This window comes from Colias croceus, chromosome 12 (genome assembly GCF_905220415.1).
Source record: "Colias croceus chromosome 12, ilColCroc2.1".
Lineage (NCBI taxonomy): Eukaryota > Metazoa > Arthropoda > Insecta > Lepidoptera > Pieridae > Colias > Colias croceus.
In genome coordinates this window covers 6,358,289-6,380,316 of record NC_059548.1, presented here as the reverse complement: position 1 = coordinate 6,380,316, position 22,028 = coordinate 6,358,289, and the positions used below count along the sequence as shown (strand labels likewise).

Here is a 22,028-nt window from a genome sequence, read left to right as displayed (position 1 = left end):
GTATGTTCAGGGTAGGAGTTGTGCGAGATGTACCATAAAATAAATTTGCTAGAATCTTAGATTTGATAGTTTTTTTATAGAAGGTTAATTATTATTTTAAAGTTTGCTTTTAGGTGATTGATAAGTTTGTAATTTTTATTACTATTATATTAGATTAAAATACTAACGTTTAAACTAAACCAAAAGTGCCCATTGATATAAGTTTATATATAAAGCAAGCCTTTTGTTCAGCATTTTGTTATTAAATAATGTTTAGGCGTTCAAAATTAGTAATTAAGAAAATTATCAACAGATTGTTGAGTTTTAGTTATCAAATTGTTGAGGTTTATTGAAAAAAAAAACGATTGAATTTTTTTACTTACAGTGCTTTACAAAAGGCTTGTTTTTAGAGGCATTGATTAACATCAATAATAATAGTATCGATTTTAAGTAATAATAAGAATGGTTTTATTATAGTTTTGTTTCAGAGAAGAAATTCTAATTACTATTTTTGTTTCCAATATTTTATCACTTTTACCTGTTTTCATTGTATTGTATCTTGCTGTATTGCAGACATATCCAATATACAGACTGATTTAACATTTGTATTTTATTTTGCCAACAAACCCAATGACATTTACGGTTTACTACAAAGCATAATCTTGAGGTTTCGTAGGCAACACAGAAGTTGTTGGTAAATGACGAATGTCGCCCAATTCCATTCACATGTATATGTAGAGTGACTAGCAATTGTGTTGCCGACCTTTAAAAAAGTGTTAACTCAGTTATATTAAGGTCCCAAGATTGTTAATATTTGTAAAATGTGGAGTTGCACTTTGTCTTATTTTTTTTATAAAACAGATAATTTTTGTGATTCATGTTCAACAGAAATTGCAAGGTGCTGAAGTTGTCTTAAATCTAAAATTAATAAATTTTGACAAAAACATAAATATGATCAGGCATATGCAAACCTGAAAGAACGCAGATGCTTACTTACCATCAGGTGAGATGGCGGTCAAATGCGAGAGCAGTGTGTTAAAAATAAATCTAAATAAAATCAAAGAAATCTTATGACTCAGTCATCCTACAAATATAAAATTTTGGGTCAATGTATTTATGTTAATACTATATTTAAAAGAAATAAGATGAAACTGGGTATACCATAAAACAAGGCCAAAAAAAGCAAATTAAACAAAAAATTTGGCTTAAAGGTAGATTTTAATTAAAATGCTTTATAAAATTATCAGTCTTAATATAATTAGAAACTGCTATGATCAATATTACAACAAAACTGCTTTTGTACTTTATCATGGAAATAAAAATGTTTCATTAATCATTATGACATACAACTATTGGTATGGGAGCTACCAACGTTTAAAAAAAAGTCATTTTAGTATCTAGTCGGGTTTTTGATATGCTGTTTCTCTTGCTATATCGGTTAGAGTCCGGGCTGTCTGGCTGGCGGTAGTGGTTGCGTTTATTAGTGCGCATCTTATCTGCACAATGGAAAGAGTTGGAGGAGGCCTTTGCCGTAAGGCATACCAAAATAAGAGATATTTTATAGAGAAATTTTGTTTTTAGTTTTAAGTAATTTTATGTTTATATATGTCAACTTTTTTCGGAAATAAAGGCTTTATTATTTATATTTATTATTTATTTACCTATCTACTATTTAAACAGCCAATAAAGGGTATGTCTTGGAATGGTATTGTAGGGACAATGATATAAAATCCCTAAATACACAAATGTTTATGAATATTAAATTTGAAATACATACATGTTTCTTTATTGTAACTTTATGTTTAACTTAATATTGAATACTGCGCTTTGTTTGTATGTCGTCTAATAAGATTCTTAACTCCTCATCTTCAAATCTCCCTTCTAGAGATGGTATGAGCGCCTTTGCTTCCTCTGGAGTCTCAGGACAGAGATTAGCCAAACTAGCTACCTCAAACTTGTGTAATTTCTTAGATTGTAGCAAACTGAAAACAATACAATTTTAATTAGTTTTTGTTACAGTACATAATATAATAAATAGAGAACCTAACAGCAATTGCCCAGACTTATTAACAAATTCTACATTCCATTTATTTTTTATTGAGAACATTATCACATAAATAAAGCAACCTTAAAATTTTATTGATATTTTGTTTAACCAAACGTCTATAACCTCTCAGAGCCTGTTTGAGAGGCACATGAATGGATATTATAAAAACTTACTGGCTAAAGTAGGCTCAACTTTATACAAAAAGCTGAATACTTACTTTCGTACGGCAGTGATTGTTTCTTTATTTTTAAATTTTTTAAACATATTTGTATAAGTTAAAGTTTTCATAAACAGTTCTGAAAATTCTTGCTCTTCTTCAGCCGACTCATTTTGCGCTTTCCTGTGTTCTAATAGCATGTCCACTTCAGATATAAGCAGAGTTTCGGCATTTTCAAATTCTAGAATCATACATTAATTTAAAAAAAGCTTTTCAATTATAAAATATTGAGATTTAATATAAAAAGTAGAAATACCTTTGGGAAACTGTAAATCGGCTGCATCTTCCTCGATTACGTCTTGTATAGGTCCGGCCATAGCAATTCCTCCACAAGTTTAAATAATTAAAAAGTCAAAAGTGTAGGCTACAGGTTATTTCTAGTAAATATCACGTACCTAAATACGTTGTTGTTTATACCTGTAAGTTTACAGCACAGTTTACACTCTGACGGTCTTACTAATAAAATGTTACCCATTCGCTATTCAATGGATTAGTTATTGCAATAGCCTGTCTTATTTTGATGATTGACGTTTCATGTGAGCAAGAGCAGGACACAGCTATGGTAGAAAATGGTTGAAATTTATCCATTGTTTAACTTTTTATTAGTAAGGCCGTGAGTGTTTACCACATACACTTTACCACTTTACAGCACGCAGAGAACCACACAGAGATTAGAGAACTCGCTGAATGACAAATGACAATTAATTGACATGGACATGCCGACATGACTGATGACAGTGAATTTCTCATGCTCTCATCGACATTTGATCGCGTAGAGGGAGAATGAACTACATTCTCCCTCTACGTTTGATCGACATGTTACCACTGCCTCTGACTGTATGCAATGTAATAAATTAATATCGCGGTAGGTAATAATGCATTTTGAACATTTGTGATCAAAAATAAGACTCGGCTTAAAGGTTTCGTAACCAGGCCATTAAATCTATAAAAAAAAGAATATACATAACAAAATTTGACAGGAATTTTGACATTTGACATTCGTATTATTGTTTTTGACTCGTTTTTGACATGTTTATGTTTTTACTTTATAATTACCTAGGTACTTATTAAAGTTGTTTACATTATCACAAGGCACAATTCAATTCCCATATGTTTGAAAATGCGAATAGCATAATATGTATATTTATATAAATTTTACTATTTTAACTTAGTTTGAAGTTACTACACTTTAACCTGATACCAATAAATTTTTAAGCATCCTACATAACCTATTTTGAAAACCGAATATTTGTAGCTTACTTATTTTTGTAATTTATGTTTTAATCCACTTTTAATCAGTATGTCAAAGACACCTACAAAAAGTCATGAAAACTCTTATAGTTTTATTCCTAAAGGTATGTAATGTTTATTTCTTTTGTGTACATTACTCACAATAATGATATTAAACTTTTTAATTAATGGATTTTTTTACAGAAATAACAACTCCCAATAAAGACAGCCCTGGCATATCGAAAACTGTGCACACTCATATTTCGAATTTGCATAATTTACTGTGTAACTGGGAGAAAATTAAAGAAAATGGAACAAAGATCTGTAAATCCATATCAGCTTTGAAGTTATATGAGTGTACAGATGAATACTTTCCTCATCAAGTTGGGCCACTCATAAGTAGCCTGTCTGAAGCATATGATGCTTTACAAAACATTGTACAAGGTAAAGTAATTTTATAAGATATTTGCAGCTTTATTTTACCTAGGTACATTTAATAACTTCAATTGAACAATACATTGTGAAATTCCATGTTCTGTTTCGGATATAGAGACAGGATTGTCACATTATAAAAAAAAGTTCCATAGGGGCGTAGTTATTAATTTGTATTGCACCGTCCACATCATGCCAAACCTATTTTTTATGTCTCCAGACTTATCAATAAACTCATTGGCCAATATAATCTATTTTACAAGTTAATAAACAGTTCAATCATGGATGGTTGATAACAACTTTAATCCACTAATAAGTTGAGATGTTTATCTTAAAAGTCTCAACAGATAAATACTACTACTAACTACTAACACTGAGGAATGACAACTATAGAAACTCATTAATACCTGATCGAATATGAAATCAATTTTTATGATTTCATATTCAAACCTTTATAGCAATTGTATTGTATAATTGTTTTTTTTTTTTTTTTACTTTTATGAGTAATGTAACATTTTTAATTAAACACAGTCCAATAGTAATATATTTTCTCAATTTGCAGGTGTCCATCTGATAAAGAAGCAGTTACACGCACTCTCTGAGCTTGAAACTTCAGGCCAAGGTGTTATTTTTACTTGGTCTGTTGGGCAAATTGCAGATAATGTATCAGACATTTACAATGCCTTACAAAAAGAAATTAAGCTCAAACAAGTAATCACTGGTAAGTTTTTTCAAATCCTTTCTAAGGTAGCAAGTTAAAGATGAAAACATGTAAAGAGTGATTATGATGCCTTTTTTCACATATTGATTTTATAAAAGTATAGGAAGCAGAATGGCCAAAGCTTGTAAAAGAAGTTAAAACCCTAAGTGGCATTAAATATAACTCTTTGGAAGGCTTTACGAATTGAGAAAAATAAACATGACACTTTATTAGAGACTGATATAGGTTTATACCAAGTTTATACTATAGTGGATAAAAGAATAGACATTTTCACATAACAGTTTATCTACTATTAAATGCCATTATTACAAATTGCTTTACAAAATATAATAATGTAAGACCTTGTGCAGTATTTGCATAAACAAACTTATCAGCAATCTATTTCAATACTATTCTGTTACACTTATTATTTATTATACATTTATATTTATTATTTTAAACATGTCATTAACATATTATTACATTTATTATCGTTATTTTCAAATATATTATAATAAAAAATGTATTAGTTAACAATGATTAAGTACATAATATAATGAAATATTTACTAAATAAACTTTTTGCTATAGGTAAGCTCAATATCATATTTCACATTGTTTTTCGTATTTTGTTACAGAAAATCTTGCACATTGTAGAGACGAAAGCCTTATAGAGGTATATGTCAGTTCATGGGAACTTGAAGCCTATTATAATAGTGAATTAAGTGCTTTCTTATTTGCTGATATTGGGTTACCTTGGATAACGTAAAACAATATTTATTTTGCAATATCTATGTATATTTTCAATTTGTATGTTTATTGTATCATAAAGTGTAATTATAATATACTTATTCTGATATTTATTTTCGTATTATTTTCGTACAAACAATAAACTAAATTAGACGAGACATGACAATTTTTGTTTGTTCTGTCATCACATGTAAACGTAAAAAAACATTGCAATAATTATAGGTAGCTTTATTCTTGGTTTATTTTTCTTTTTGAACTTCGCAACTGCGTCTGCTTCTGCATACTAAAAATTGAAGTATGTACCTATTATATTTTTCCCAATTTCGAAAAAAACTACCTATGCAATCATGTTCCGCAAATACCGTTATTAACGTGATGCATTATCTAGCCTACCATATGAGACAAAGTGTACAAATATTAAAAATGTATCAAATTGGTATATTTTTTATCGTCATCACCGTTTTAATCACAAAGCTAATGAACTGCGTGAGCGAATACGCAATCAGAAGTGGTTTTAACCAACTTTCTCAAAAGAGACAGAGGCTTTCAATGTGTATTTTTTCATGAAATCATAAAATAGCATTCTGGCAGAGAAGGCCAACCACAAACGATTCCTGTAAAATTCGAACAATGCATCAGATTCAGTTGTAAAAAAAATTCTTATAAGTACCTTATTCCTCATTATACCTCCTTATTCATCACTGAATAGTGATAATACTGCCAATTATTGCGCTATATCATTTTGGTATTACATATATTGTTTCTTTGCATTATGTATTTTAAATTTTAATGCATGTACCTACTTATGAGCAATAAAATGTATTAAGTAAATAAAATATAATCAGCCTCGTAAATCAAAGCATTAGAGCGTTATTTAGTTTCACGGTGATAAAATATGTGGGCTTAATTATTAATTAGGTACCTATAAGGCCGTTATTTTTTTCAATTATGTACACTGACCACGGGTGTTAAGTAGTTCGGGTCACCAACCACTGCTAGTCTAAGATCCGGCTGCAGGATTAGTGCGCTCATCGGTTTTTTGCTGAAAACCGAATTTTTATGTATATTTATAATTAGGAGAATATATATCGACTAGGTTGCCAGTCAAAATTTGGCCGCAAGCATGTTTAATTAAAATTTTTCTAATCGATTTTTGGGAAAAAAATTCGTTCACTTGTTTTTTTGAATAAAATGTAGTCTACATCACGGCAAATGATATAAAGATTCAAAAAAATCACGGTTGCCGCTTTTCATCTGGCCGCAACATCTTGGCAGCCTGGTGCAGACAGGTATGATTTCGATTCATTTTTACGTTCATAACGTACATTTATGAATCATATATCAAATTAAAGCTAATTTTTTTCTATTTATTATCATAATATATGGTTGCCTAATTAAATCCGGCCGCAAATAAGGGTTGCCGGCTGTTAAAAATTATATATATTTACGCCTATTAGTACACCGACGCATTCTTTTTATGTATATTTATAATTAGGAGAATATATATCGACTAAGTTGCCAGTCAAAATTTGGCCGCAAGCATGTTTAATTAAAATTTTTCTAATCGATTTTTGGGAAAAAAATTCGTTCACTTGTTTTTTGAATAAAATGTAGTCTACATCACGGCAAATGATATAAAGATTCTAAAAAATCACGGTTGCCGCTTTTCACCTGGCCGCAACATCTTGGCAGCCTGGTGCAAACAGGTATAATTTCGATTCATTTTTACGTTCATAACGTACATTTATGAATCATATATCAAATTAAAGCTAATTTTTTTCTATTTATTATCATATATGGTTGCCTAATTAAATCCGGCCGCAAATAAGGGTTGCCGGCTGTTAAAGATGTTGAATATTTAAGGTTGAGTGAAAGAAAATATATCGTCCTTTTTAGTTTTTATTTAATATAATTAACAGCCGATCCTCTCTTTTTCTCGTTGTTTCGCTGCCGCACGCGAATGCGTCGGTATACTAATAGGCGTAAATATTTATAATTTTTAACAGCCGGCAACCCTTATTTGCGGCCGGATTTAATTAGGCAACCATATATGATAATAAATAGAAAAAAATTAGCTTTAATTTGATATATGATTCAAAAATGTACGTTATGAACGTAAAAATGAATCGAAATCATACCTGTTTGCACCAGGCTGCCAAGATGTTGCGGCCAGATGAAAAGCGGCAACCGTGATTTTTTTGAATCTTTATATCATTTGCCGTGATGTAGACTACATTTTATTCAAAAAACAAGTGAACGAATTTTTTTCCCAAAAATCGATTAGAAAAATTTTAATTAAACATGCTTGCGGCCAAATTTTGACTGGCAACCTAGTCGATATATATTCTCCTAATTATAAATATACATAAAAATTCGGTTTTCAGCAAAAAACCGATGAACGCACTAATCCTGCAGCCGGATCTCGTACTATGCGTTCAAGTCGGTCAAACAATTAACTGTGGATTAATCCACAGTTAATTATTGTTTCAATCCACTGGATTTCAACTTTGGACTTTTGGGACTTAGGACAACAGACAGTAAAGTAAGTAGTTAAGTATTTTAATTAATACATATTTTTATTGGTCGAAATGACTGTAAAATTATCAACATTATCGAAAACCCGTCATCAAATATAAATTTGATTGGAGTAACGAACTCAGTAAATTGTAATAATTACCATAAAAAATAATGCGGCGACCATATCAACATCAACAAGGTCGTTTCCATAGTAACGCGTACTAAACAAAATTAAGCTATTTTCGTGATTGATAAACAGCTATGTTACTTGAACATGTCTAAAAGCCAAGAAAGGAATTTTAAATAGAGACTGTGTGTCGTTTTAAATTTTCTTACACCATACATATGCAATAAGTATTTATATACGGAAGATGCAGTTCTCAGTTCTCACTGCATCATGGTATAGCAATTAGTAATAAAATAATAGCGCACAATATTATTTGTGTGTCTATATTGCGTATATATTGCCAAGTGCCAACATAGTTTGGTACAGTAAGGGACTATTAAAATTTACTGTTCTGACAAAACTCATTTTCTATGAATATTGTTACTTTTGAGGGTTCCGTACCAAAATGGAAACTCTATTGAAAATAGATTTAAGAAAGAAGGAACAAAATAAGGTATATAATATCATACAAAATGTTAAACCTATTAATACGTTCTAATACGAATCTTCTACTTGCCTATAGTGCTGATCTATTAGGGTTATGAAACCTCCTATACGTGCAAAATTGACCTTATTGCTACTGTTCTAGGCCTACATTATTCTGTAACAGTTACCAACTCGTTGTGTGCCATTGCCAATATAAAAAGCAACTCTTAACATAAGTGAATTTTCAAAGGATGCTACGGCATATACGGCTTTAAGTACTCGCGTGCTATCCAGATAAAAGAAGTCTTTTTGTTCCTTTTTTTATGCTCTACAATTAAGTCTTAATCATTTTTTCTGTATGATGCATTGTTATCGAGATATTGATCGATAAAGTAAAAAAATCATGACATATTTTTCATCGTGTTTTTCTCGAAAACTGTAAATTTTATAAAAAAAGACCGCAGATCAAATTTCTAAATATTATAATTCTCTACAAAATTGGTCTCTATGATTTTTTTCCCAAGAGTTACCATTCCTGAGATAACGCGATTTGAAGAGACACATCACTACATAGTATAAAACAAAGTCACTTTCTCTGTCCCTTTGTGTGCTTAAATCTTTCAAACTACGCAACGGATTTTGATGCGGTTTTTTTTAATAGATAGAGTGATTCAAGAAGAAGGTTTTAGTATATAATTTATTAGTTATATACTAAAATCTTCTTGAATCACTCTTCAAGAAGAAGGTTTTAGTATATAATTTATCACTTAGACCTTTCCCAAATTCCTACAGATCCAGGTCGGTCTTTTGCGTGATATATAAGTTCAACCATCCTCACAAACTTTGTCGTATATAATATTATTAAGATTAGGTTTGTTTGGGATATGGTGAAAATTGTTACCTTGACCATTATAGATAGGGAGGCGAGGTAGCTAAATGGCGTAATTCAACGGCGTCGTCGAGACTTATCAAAATCGAAAGAAAAAATAATTTCGAAAAGAAAATCTTCTATGGTAAAAACCATTTTAGCGGTGGGTTTGGCGTGTACGGATTTTCAAAAATGTAAAAAAAAACAGTTACTTGGGCATTCTCGAGCGCGTCAGATATTCATACTACGTATGCCCCAAGTGCCTCTGATAACAACGGTACACTAATCTGCCGGTTTGCGTGGTGGGGCTAGGCATATAAATTCGTCAAAAATGCACAAAAAAAAATTTACTCGAGCGCGTCAGATTTTCGGAAGGGGTGTTAAGTAGGCCCCAAGGAAGCTCCTCTTAAAAAAACTGACGATTACGGCGTGACGATAAGTTACGATGAATTTTTGAAAATGCAGAAATAAAAAGTCCTTTTGAAATACTCGAGCGCGTCAGATTTTCATAGGGGAGGTTTATCTCGGTATCCTGAAAGCATATTTTCTTAATCTGACAAAAATGTTGGTGGGTTCTCTTAATCTGACCGAAAAAGGTTTGTGGGTTTCTTTTTTTTAATCATCGTTATTTCATATCAATCTTTCTTGACACCCTCAGTTTTCGAGATATACTCAAAAAACCGGGAGTTTGAGTTTTTATAATGCTTCAAGTAAAAAAAGTTTTAACTTTCGACAAAAATGAAAAGAGACCTTTTTTTGTAAAATAAAATTACCTTTTTTGTTTATTTAAACTTTTTTTTTTTGAAAAAGTAAAATTCGCGACTTATATGCTGCAACGCGTTTTTCGGAAGACGAAATGGCTCCTCCAGACTTCCGGTCATGCGGAAACCGGCAGATTTTGTATTTTTAGTAAGTTTTAGATTATATTCTTCAAAATAAAAATAAAAACAATCGCGCTCGAGAATGCCGGATTAACGTTTTTTTTTTACAAGTTCACGACCCTATAACTCGGCGGCGTCAAGGACTAATGGTCTGGGCCTTTAGACAAAGTAACAATTACAAAACGATAACGAAGTTAGAAATCGCAAAAATGTATGGGATTGACATACGCCGCGTTAGATCACGTGGTCTATCTAATGTCAATCCCATACATTTTTGCGATTTCTAACTTCGTTATCGTTTTGTAATTGTACTTTGTCTAAAGGCCCTGTTAGTTAAATTTAGTCTTAAAACACTAAAATCAACCCCCAATATCTTAACCTGACGCGCTCGAGTATTTCAGACTATCGATTTTTTTTTACTAATCTGATCGTCTATCCTAGGCGCGCGTCACTATATATAGAGCTAAATAGTTAACAAGGTTGTTCTATTAGGTCTAAGGTATCTCTCATATCTTAAACTGCCACGCTCGAGTATTACAGAAAATTCCCCTCTTCGTCTTGACTGAATTTTTGCTACTTACCTTTAGGTATATGAAAAAAAGGACTTGAGACGTTTAAATCTTGTTGGCATAAGTAGATAACATTTATTAAACAAATTCCTTTTTATCTCCTTTGTAAAGTTCTTATGAGACATGATCACTTTTATAGGTACCTACTACAGATTTTTTTCTTTATTTCTTCAAAACTGCTTATGCTCTTTTATGGTGCGAATTGCAAAGAACCTTTCTCAGTCCATAGCACGTCAGTCAACATGAAAGATAGCATGGAGAAAATTTTAAGTGGATATTTAATTATGGTACATACCTATATGTTACCGGCCAAACCCGATTTCAGGACAAACTAGTTTTTCCTAGGCTAAACTAGTTCGTCCTATACATAATCGGAGGAACTAGTATAGCCTAGGGCCTAGGCCAAACTAGTTCATCCTAAGACCAATATGATAAATCAGTTTAGGCTAGGCCATACTAGTTTATCCTAAAATAAATACGCACACACCCAGGATAAGGATAGGATGTTCGCCTGGGCAGAGTTTATTTTTTTAAGTTATTCAAAATTTTAGCAGTTACATATTATCTTAATCAAGGTGGACAGAAATCCCACAAACTAAAAATCATTAAATTTCAGGTGTTCCTATTATTGAATTGTTAGTGGTGAAATTAACACGATTTTCTTCTATAGGTACACATAATATTACATTGATAATAAGTAACAAAAAATTCATTGTGCCAGTCACATAACATAGGTAGGTACTCTGTGGAAGAAATCGCATTATGAACAAGTTATATATTAATTATCTTCAATCAAAATTCAATTGGAAACAAATCATTAGAAGTATAATAACGAAGGTAAATAGCAACACGAAGGAATCAGGTCACTTAGGGTAGATAATTGACCTAAATTCAAAAGTAAACCAATGAGGTGTCTCGTGAATTGAAGGGTGCCATCATTTCACACTCAATTTACTTTAACCTTTATATGTAGATATAAAATGATCATTCTATGATAGGTACGTTAAGATTTCTGTTTTGATTACAATTGAAAATTAATAAATGATAAATCTTAAAACAATAGTTCTAACAAGATTCATTATAGAATGCGGGTATTCATATTCTCAATTGGGCTGGAATAGAATAAAACATAGAATAGAATTAAACTCAGATTATTGCTGAATATAAATCGTAGCGCTGTTATAATTTATAAATACTAATATTCATATTATGCGTTAATATAATATAGACACATGTTACTGTATTATGAATTTATTCATAGGGTCTGTATTTTGAAATGAAGTGCGCATGTTATGTAGAAATCTTGTAAATACTGTTCTGTGAATATTGATTCTCATAAAGCAATATTAGCAATTCTTATCCGAGTAAACTGAAATCCATTACCAGTACCTTCCTAACAAGTAATTTCCGAATCCTTTTTAGTTAAACGAGTTAAGGCTAGATTAATCTAATTGGACCTACAAATTGTACTATACAGTTAGTAGCAGTAACATTATTATAATTGCAAGAGCTTATCTTATTAGATTTCCCGACCTTCGCTAACTACGTAAGGTTGACTAGTACGTTATGTAAATTTGTCTTTAGAAAGAAACCTGCACAATGTTGAATACTAATTAACTTTTCTAGGCAATATACCAAAAATTCGTCAGGCATATTATAATAGTCTTCACTACATTCTTTCAATTAATTTGTATTACTTACACTAAATTTATATCTACTTACATTTTATGCGGTGGAAAGATTTATATTAGTTATTTTATTAAAGCATTCAGTAAATATTGCTTAAAATAATGATCTTTTACAATATTGAATGTTATTTTTAAGGTATAAATAGCTTCTTTGTTTGGAGTCACCTCGGCGCGATAGTAAGGATTTACACTACCGCTCACGTATTCTATACCCATATTTACATACACGTCTCAGTTTATTACGTAGATAACTCATTGTTACTCGGCTAAAATCAACAAAGTACACAATAACTATTGCATATATAGAGTAGATATTTAATTAAAATTAATAAAAATCCTCAAACTGGATTTATCTAAAATTATTCAGTTAATTTGAAATCTCTACATTCTAGAGTTCACAGAAACAAAAGAATATTTTAATTGAAAAATAATTTTATTTTTCGTTTTCTCTACATAAGAACCATCCTCGTACTTCAAGGAATATAATAAAAAAAGAATTATCGAAATCGGTTCAGCCGTTCTCGAGTTATGGAATTACAACGAAAAGTGGTATTGATTTTTATATATTAGATATGTCACTTTATTATGAATAGAAATACACCGAAATATAAAATATAAATCACTACATAGTATAAAACAAAGTCACTTTTTCTGTCCCTATGTCCCTTTGTATGCTTAAATCTTGAAAACTACGCAACGGATTTTGATGCGGTTTTTTTTAATATATGATAGTGATTCAAGAGGAAGGTTTTAGTATATAATTTATTAGGTTTTAGACAAAGCGGGCGAAGCCGCGGGCGGTAAGCTAGTCTTATATATAGTACAAACAAAAATCTGGTTGATAACGATCTAACTTTTGTAACATCAACATGACTCTATCGCTTTCCTTATTCCTCCGAGAATCGCGACCTATAATTTCGGTTGGCGCTCAGTTTACATCATTTATACTTTAGTGACGATCCAATCTACATTTAACAGGCTTTCTTCTATTACGAAAGCGCGTATTTTCAATTAATCGTAGCAGAGATGTAGCCGTTTAGCGTTTTAACCGACTCGAGCGGTAGCTTTTTTACTACTTATTGTTACGTATTCATTTAATTTTCGATTCGATGTAAATTGTATTACATTATTTTTTTTTTCAACATCTATGTAGAATAGTGTTTTGTTTGTTTATGATAGATATAGTTGTACACTTTAATTTCGCGCAAATTCAGCATTTTAATCAAGAATGGGACATCTGATGAGAAGTGCGTTCGTGCTTGGCATGGGGAAGGATTATGACGGTAAGATTCACTCAATTATTTCATCATACCACTAATGTGTTTGATACTTATGTGACGAAGGTTGTTTGTTGTACAAAAGGCGATAGTAGCGCCACTCACGGAAAATTTTGGAACTAAATGTCAGCTCCATACATTGTAAAACAAAACGCATGATTCGATAGGTACCTTCTTGTTCGATACCATTCGATACCTAAATCATAATAGTTGAAGGCTTGTCTTAATAATTAATGAGGTAGAGTCTATCTGAGTAATTTTGAATTTGATTGAAAGACTCCCAATAATATTTTCAATATGTCACTTATTCGTCTCACTAGCATCTGTATTTTTTTGTTATCCAAAAGTTTATATTTTGGATAACAAATGTTCAAACGTTTTGGAAATAACCTGAATCGTAACTAACTGATTGGGTATATAAAAAGTCTATTCGATTCAGATTGATCTTACCTACATACCTAGTCATTAATACAAGTATGCTTGACTGTTTACATAGGTACCTATTGATTATAATGTATTGGATTTATTATGACTTTTAAAAGCATTCCTGTTTCATATCATAGTTCATACCTACTGTATTCAGTTCATCCTGTTTCATTTTATCTATTGACTAGCGGACTCGTGAACATGTGCAAAACTCTGAGGAAAAACTTTGATGATAGATGGCGCCATCTATTCACATAATATGTATTGTCTTATTTTTTTTTTACTTTTTAGGTCTATTTCTTCCCTTTTGCATAATGGCTTCCCCACGTGGTGCGTGCAAACGGTTCGAAAATTTCGGAATTAAAAGTTCATAATTAAATTATATCTGCACAACGAATTTATATAATGTAAAGCCAATAAATGATCTACTTGAAATTATATTGATGTTGTAAAAACACATTTTACAGCTTATATGTTTATAGGCACATGATATCGTCTTTAATATAAAAAAATATAAAAATGGAATAATTAGCTTAGTTGCCTATTTAATACAAACAAATAAAAAAAAATTCCTCTTTATATTCGTATTTCGTACCTATTGATGTAGAAGTGTAGATACTCTCTCTCTGGCCGGCATAGCAATGATAAACTTATATTAATTAGGGATGCGTTCAATTCATATAAGAATGTTAAAATAATATATTTTACATCTATTATACCTACTTAGATTAGGTTGTGAAACATTAAGTTGAATAACAGCCCACTAGATGTCGCGTTTTACAACAATAAATTTTCTCCAACTATCTATTTAATACTGAATATGTACTAGATACATATTATAGACTAGTACAATAATTAAGAATTGCAACAAAATAGAAAAGTAACAGTAAAAATAATATGATAAACAAATTACGGTTTCTCGACTTCCGGGGGAAAAATATTGAACCCTTAGTGTCGCGAGTCCGACTCGCACTTAACCGATTTCTAACATTTTAGAATGATTGGTTTACTTTAATGGAATCTGCAAAACTGTAATAAGTTAAGGTTTACAAGTTAATATAATATAATTGTATGATTTTTAAACAAATTCATTACCGCATTGATTTACTCAATAATTACTTCTAGAGTTCCCAAAACACAGGATGCTTGGATCCAAGGACCATGAATTTTCAATTTTCACTGAAGCCCTGATATACGGACGAAATTAAATTGTTATGAATTCATATTATTATTTACCGTACAGTACATACAGAAAAACATAACAGTTATTACATATTATGTCAAGTTTATGTCACAGATGTACCTTGGCGGGCTTATCGCTCGTAAGCAACCTTTAGTGAAGATAATAAATGGAATCGTCTGGCATTTATAAAATCTAGTCTAGTTTATATATACTTACAATTCCAAAACCATACTGTGTCAGACCCTCAACGGCTTAAATGAACAATTGTTATTAAAATGGACTGAACATTTTGCTACAGACATTGTAAACCTTTTTTTTAGGGTACTAATGTCACACAAAGTATGAATTCAAAAATGCATAGGAAAATAAATGCTTTGTATGGTAGATTTAAAGCTTGTACCAGTTGTTTTTCTACCGACAATAATAAAAGCTATTGAAAATATTTTCCACTGCTATTTTTCATAAAGGAGTGATTTCGAAGCATGGTTTTACGATTTGTCAATGTATACCAAAATACAGCTACGTGGATCATAATTATAGCCGGACACAATATAGTCTGTGCCACTTTTTATTCAAAATAAGGATTACAAATAATGTAAGGTGAGTCGGGGTAAGACCGGACGGATTTTAGACGAATTGAAATAATCTAGCAAAAGCCCGATTTTCTCAGCACTAGTTCAAGATTTACTACTTAAAAGTTAAAACTGATATAAATGACAATTCATTTAGCATCGCTTTGCTCTACAATAAGTTTATTCTTATAAACTCAACGGTTTCTGATTTAAAGGCGTTTAAAAACAACATTTACTTTTTTATGACTAGGGTAAAAAAGTACTCTTCAGGGTAAGTTCGGACATGCCTTTAAATGCACTTCTATTGAATATAGCATAAGGTCGATAAAAAAAAATATCCGATCTTTTACGCTCTAAAATGATTTTTTGACGATTTTTTTTGAAATCCACTTTACAGGCGCGCGGCTCGTCGGAGCCACGCCCAGAACCTAAAGGTCTATGCAAAACAAAATGAAGTCGTACATAATTTTGCCCCCGTAAATAAATATGCTCATATTCGCCGAATTTTTGATGTTTACGTTCTTACCCCATGTCCGGACTTACCCGTACTCACTATAATAAGTTTTTCATTGTTACATGCTTATTATATTCGTATCCATTTTGAATTACCTGCTTTTTGAATCTCTCAATAGGGAAAATTCAAATTTTACACTCGATTAAATTATTTTATTTTACCTATTTTTCTGGCAAATTGCTTGGTCACATTTTTTTTTGGACTGAAATCAAAACGCGACTTTTAATCATAACCATAACCACAGAATACATAATAGTAGCTAAACGCTACCATAACATAATATCACAGACTAATAATATTATGATACGCAATGGAACTTGGTTATTTATTTTATTAATATTTTAGAAATTACTTTTATTTGTAACAAAATTTGCATTATTACTAAATACGAAAACAATTGTGTTACTAATTAAAAAAATGTTTCCTATTTTTCTGAACATCTTAAAACTTATGAGACCCTTTCACACGTAATAATATAAAAAATTAAAGTTTTATACTTTATAAATGAAAATTAAACGAATACCTTATCCAAAAATATTGACGTACAAGATTTCCTAAATCTTTTGAAAATATTATGTTTTGTAATTTTCTTTTGAAAATTTATCTTTCACATTTCGTTTTCTCTAATTCTACTTACCACAGCCTCTTCCTCATCAATTCCTCCTCCTTCTAGCTCATCTGTACTGGCAGCAACGCTCGAATCTGGCTAAGTCCGACCCACATCTCACAGTTTTGCTCAACTTTTACAATGTATCAAAAACATTGTAAAAGTTGAGCATATTTTTGATATTTATTTACTAGTCATTTTCTTTTTATGATAAACTTCCGAAGTAAAACTGTAATTGTTTTTTAAGATTTGTATAATAACCATAAACGTTATTATTATTTGACTGACGTAAAGCACTCGTGATCTTCGCAATATGCTGATAAACTATGCAAATATTAAAATAATTTTATTACTTGGGCATACAATATGTATATTTATGTCTTAAACACTAGTAAGTACATTTTTTGTTGCTCTGGTTAAAAAGGAGAACGGTCAAGCGTGTATGGGGCTCTCGCACAGAGGGTTCCGCTGATTTTTTAAAATTAGTTTTCGTTTAGTTTTTTTTACAAATTTTATATTTTTTTATGACAGATTTTTATAAACATTAAAGGCGTACCTAGTTCACAAAAATATTATTTTTTCCTAACGTATGTTATTTACATTATTCATATTATGTTAATATCAATGGTTGCGCTTGTAAGCATTCCCATCGAGTCTCCCCTCACTTTAAAAACCTTTAAACCCAAAATATTGCAAGTTCGTAGGCCTCGGGTCGAACTCATACTTGACCTGTTTTTGATATATTTACTGTGAAAGTACACATAATTTTCCATCGAGTAAATAAGAAGGATACCTTAACCTATTTTACATTTTCGTGGCCTTAACTGTTTGTAGTAAGAGGAAGTTTGACAGTTGTTATCTCCGACCGTAAAAAAATCTCATTAGGTTTTCTATTATCTTGTGTAATTACATGATAGTAAGTGCGACTAGTACAAGTAAATATTGAAGTATGTTTAAATGCTTACTTGTTTTTGCGGTTTGCGTATTTTGACATATCAGTGTGGAGCAATTAATGCAAATAATGTCAAAGATATCATAAATTAAACAAAACGTTTGTAAGGCTAGTAGACTATAGATGTGTATTTAAATTAAGGAATGTGCATTGAGTGACTTAGTGCGTATAAAGTGTGTATATACACGTCAATATAAATCATAACATGTTATAATTTTTTCCAATAAGTGCTAAAAAATAAAATAAAAGATTAAAAAAAATAAAATAACGTAGTATAGGAGTAGGCAGAGTAGGTAGCGCACGAAATAGACCAACAACTTATACACATATGTAACTGTAACATTGTACGCAATAATTGCAAAGGACACTGGGTTATTTGTACGAGTGATAAGATAGTTGAAGCCGTTTTAATTATTATTCGGGAAAATTATCTGCTCTAACAACGCTCAACATAAAATATGTTTCAACAACAAACTGAATATCTCCACGACTTATCATTAAAGAATTAAATATATTTAGCGTGTTGCGTCTGTTTATATGAGAATTGTTTATCGAAGGCTAGCTATATGCCTTGGCGCAACGTAAACGACGGAAATTAGCTAAAACGCCAGTGTTTCGGAAACGTCCAGTCGGTTGCGCTCGCACGGTTTTTTTTTAAGTTTTCCGTTCGCATCGTCAGTGAATACTGAATAGTGAACACTGCACCCGGTGTATCAAGCGATTGTGAACTCTTGCGATGATTTGTTGTGTATCGTGACAATATGTACGGATGGTTTACTAGCACCGGCGTGAGTAAATTTCCTTGTATTCATAGAAATATTGTGTCATACATTTGTGTATTTTTGAGTAACTCCAAGTTAATTCAATTTAGATCGCTGTGCATGTAGAATTGCGTCGATATATTATTATGATATAGTTAACACGTATTTATTTTCGTTTTAAGTTGATAGCGTATATTTCGGCGTTTATGAAACATTATTTGTTAGTTCAGGATATTAATTTCGACTTTTTAAATTTAATAACCGAGGCGCGAGTAACTTTATATTTTTTATGAGATACAGGCAAAATATATATTTTTTATTTCTCATTGGGTGTTTGTAGGTACTTGACGAAGAACTTTGCGCTAGTAGGTACTCATTGATGTAAAAATATAATAAGTAAGTACATATAGCAAACAGATATTCAATTAATATTTATTAGTTCATATTTTTTATTCAACGATAGGTGGGTAATTAACTATGTAATTACTAATTAGTTTGAAATTTTGTTTTATAGGTACTTAGTTTTCAAATGCTTTGTAATTGAGTTTTTTTTTTAAATAGAAAAGTCGATCACGAGGCGGGTTGTGGAATTTTTTCCATTCTTTATAAATTTCTTAGGTAGGTACCTAGGTACCTAATTAATTTTCAATTGATATGGTGTTACTTATTTACATTTAAAAAGGTAGATTAAAATATATTTTAACGCTACATTCACAAGAAATTTATGTAAACGTTAGACTTTACCATTATTTTATTAGACAATGAAAAATATTTCATAAGTGACACTAATTAATTTAGGTACATATTTCCCTGTGCTTGTATGTAAGTATCGTTTTATACGTAATTCGTTCGAAGAATACTTAGCATGTCAGTTGAATTTTTTATTTAAAATTAGGTAGGTAAGTATAGGTATTAGGTATCGTATCATGTACCTAAGCTTATGTAACATGAACGACTATCGAGTATCATTTTTTGCTTGTACGGTCAAATTTATGCAAAATTATAAACAATCACATAATTTCCAATCGATATTGTTAATATATTATTATAACTTGCTGTAAACTGACCCATTGATAGGAAATGCTAAGCACATTCATGAAAGTAGTACTGTAGACGTAGGTATATACCTAATGATACGTCTATACTCTATACGTATATATCTATACATATAATAAATCTGTAGAAGGGTCAATTCTGTACATTGAAAATATTGAAAAAATAAATAGCAGGGGGTGTTACTGGATCGATACCAAACCCAAATATGTGATTAAAAAAATGTTTGTCTGTCTGTCTGTCTGTCTGTCTGTATGTGAAGGCATCACGTGAAAACTAGCGGTTCGATTTCGATGAAACTTGGTATAATTATACCTTATTATCCTGGGCGTAAAATAGGATACTTTTTATCCTGGAAAAATACGTAGAAAAAAATTAATCTTAATTTTTCGGTTTTATCCATAGACGCTGTTCCGTAGAACCGCGAACACACGTTGCGTATTATTATAGGCCTAGCCGTATTTGGGAATTGGGTCCAATAGATATTTATAAGATGTTATTGACAGAGGTAAATACTCAAAATGGAGAAATAACCATCCACGCGAAGACCGACATCCGCGCGGACGGAGTCGCGGGCGGAAGCTAGTACATAATATAAGAGTAGATTATATGGGTACATTGTCAATGAGTTCCAAATTAAATGTTTCAACTATTTTTTTACAATTAATAATATGATGAAAAACTTATATCGCTGTGCCCTGGCTTAAAAGAACTGAATGATTTACACGGGTCGAAAAACGCCTTGTGATCGATTTGTTTTTGTTTAAATATTGCTCATTTAAAGCATTTAATTGCTATAAAACTAAATATTAAGAAGAAAGTTTTTTACTTACTCAAAAAAAATAATAACCGAATAATTTTAAAAATATCTTTAACGTAACATACTGTTTACTACACAGGTTATATTTTTAACTAGCTGTGCCGCGCGGTTTCACCCGCATTGCTCCGCTCCTGTTGGTCTTAGCGTGATGATATTATACCTATTATAGCCTTCCTTGATAAATGGGCTAACACCGAAATAATTTTTCAAATCGGATCAGTAGTTCCTGAGATTAGCGCGTTCAAACAAACAAACTCTTCATCTTTATAATATTAGTAATTAGTATAGATAATATCTCGGGTCATCTCGTAGATGGCAGGATAAGCGGCTAGTGTTTTTTAAATTACCATCACATTTTATGTAGGAATTTAAGTAGCTTAAAATATAATATTTTTATCAATGATTGGCCTTCACACATATAAGGTATCATTCGTTAGGTAAATACAATTGAGATATGGCTATGATAAAGCATTAATAGAGTTATCACTTAACACGTTAGTATACAAATACAGTTTCAGTAAGATCTCTAACCACAACACAGAACACTTACCTAATAGTAGCTAACGCACCACAGTTTCTCGTAACAGATAATTCATTAAATAAATTGATTTCATTGATATCACGCCTCCATATAGATAACATAATATCCTTTTAATAAGTGATTGCTATTTAATGCTTGAGATAAAAATTGAATTAGGTTAATTAAAAAGACGAAGAATGAAAAGTTTGACGACATGTGACATCCGCCAACCCGCACTTGGCCAGCGAGGTGGGTTACGGCCCCTTGCAGGAGGCCCATGTCCCAGCTGCAGCGGTGGGAACATACTGGGCTGATTATGATGATGAATTAAAGAGAAACTAATTGATACGTGTTATATTGATTTAATGAATTACTACAAGAAAGGTGCTATAACTTAAACACTAGTAGTATTTTAATTTTTATAGATAAATAAACATCACAAAATATATTCCCTTCTGTCCCGATTGTGTTGCCAACCTCAAACATCTAAGTAACGTATTTTACAATTTTTTTAAGCTATTGCATAGCTTCTATCCCGGGCCTTGAGCGCGGGGACCGAATCCAGAAATTGCGTAACGAAAAACCTCACGCTCCCCACTCCGACAGGCACGGAGGTGTGGCTTGAAGGCATGCTATGCAGTATGCATTATATGCAATAGCTTTACCGCGGCAGTCCCCGAGTGCCACACGTATTTTTTTCTTTTTATGTGTCTGTAGATATTCATATAAAGCAAAAAAAACTAATTAATGTATTACCATTAGTAAGTTACCCATATACAGTTCTCCCAAACTAATAATGCGCATAGAAAAATTCGTGACTGTGTCATAAACGAAACGTAAAAAGACAATAAATATATTTTTACACAACAAATTT

The 22,028-nt window shown here is 31.3% G+C and overlaps 3 protein-coding genes across 4 annotated transcripts in view; 2 read left to right on the top strand and 1 right to left on the bottom strand.

Moving 5' to 3' along the window:
* Positions 1-1,178: 1,178 nt before the first annotated feature.
* Positions 1,179-17,135, bottom strand: LOC123696281 (DNA-directed RNA polymerase II subunit Rpb4). Its single transcript, XM_045642362.1, has 4 exons — positions 17,079-17,135; positions 2,500-2,660; positions 2,244-2,424; positions 1,179-1,961 (listed from the first exon to the last, which is right to left on the bottom strand). Exons 2-4 carry the CDS (start codon positions 2,558-2,560, stop codon positions 1,787-1,789), a joined length of 417 nt encoding a protein of 138 aa, XP_045498318.1. The 5' UTR covers positions 2,561-2,660; positions 17,079-17,135; the 3' UTR covers positions 1,179-1,786.
* Positions 3,313-5,463, top strand: LOC123696279 (cyclin-dependent kinase 2-interacting protein-like). Its single transcript, XM_045642361.1, has 4 exons — positions 3,313-3,598; positions 3,678-3,917; positions 4,468-4,626; positions 5,243-5,463. Exons 1-4 carry the CDS (start codon positions 3,544-3,546, stop codon positions 5,371-5,373), a joined length of 585 nt encoding a protein of 194 aa, XP_045498317.1. The 5' UTR covers positions 3,313-3,543; the 3' UTR covers positions 5,374-5,463.
* The window catches only part of LOC123696278 (RNA-binding protein 12-like), a 56,592-nt gene continuing 47,972 nt past the window's right edge, over positions 13,409-22,028 (top strand). Inside the window, exon 1 of one of the 2 annotated variants that reach the window (XM_045642358.1) lies at positions 13,409-13,752. In XM_045642358.1, the coding sequence (XP_045498314.1) occupies positions 13,698-13,752 (55 nt within the window). In that variant the 5' untranslated portion in view covers positions 13,409-13,697. Of the gene's footprint in view, positions 13,753-18,666; positions 18,789-22,028 lie in introns of those variants that run through there. The other variant, XM_045642357.1, reaches the window with a different exon arrangement.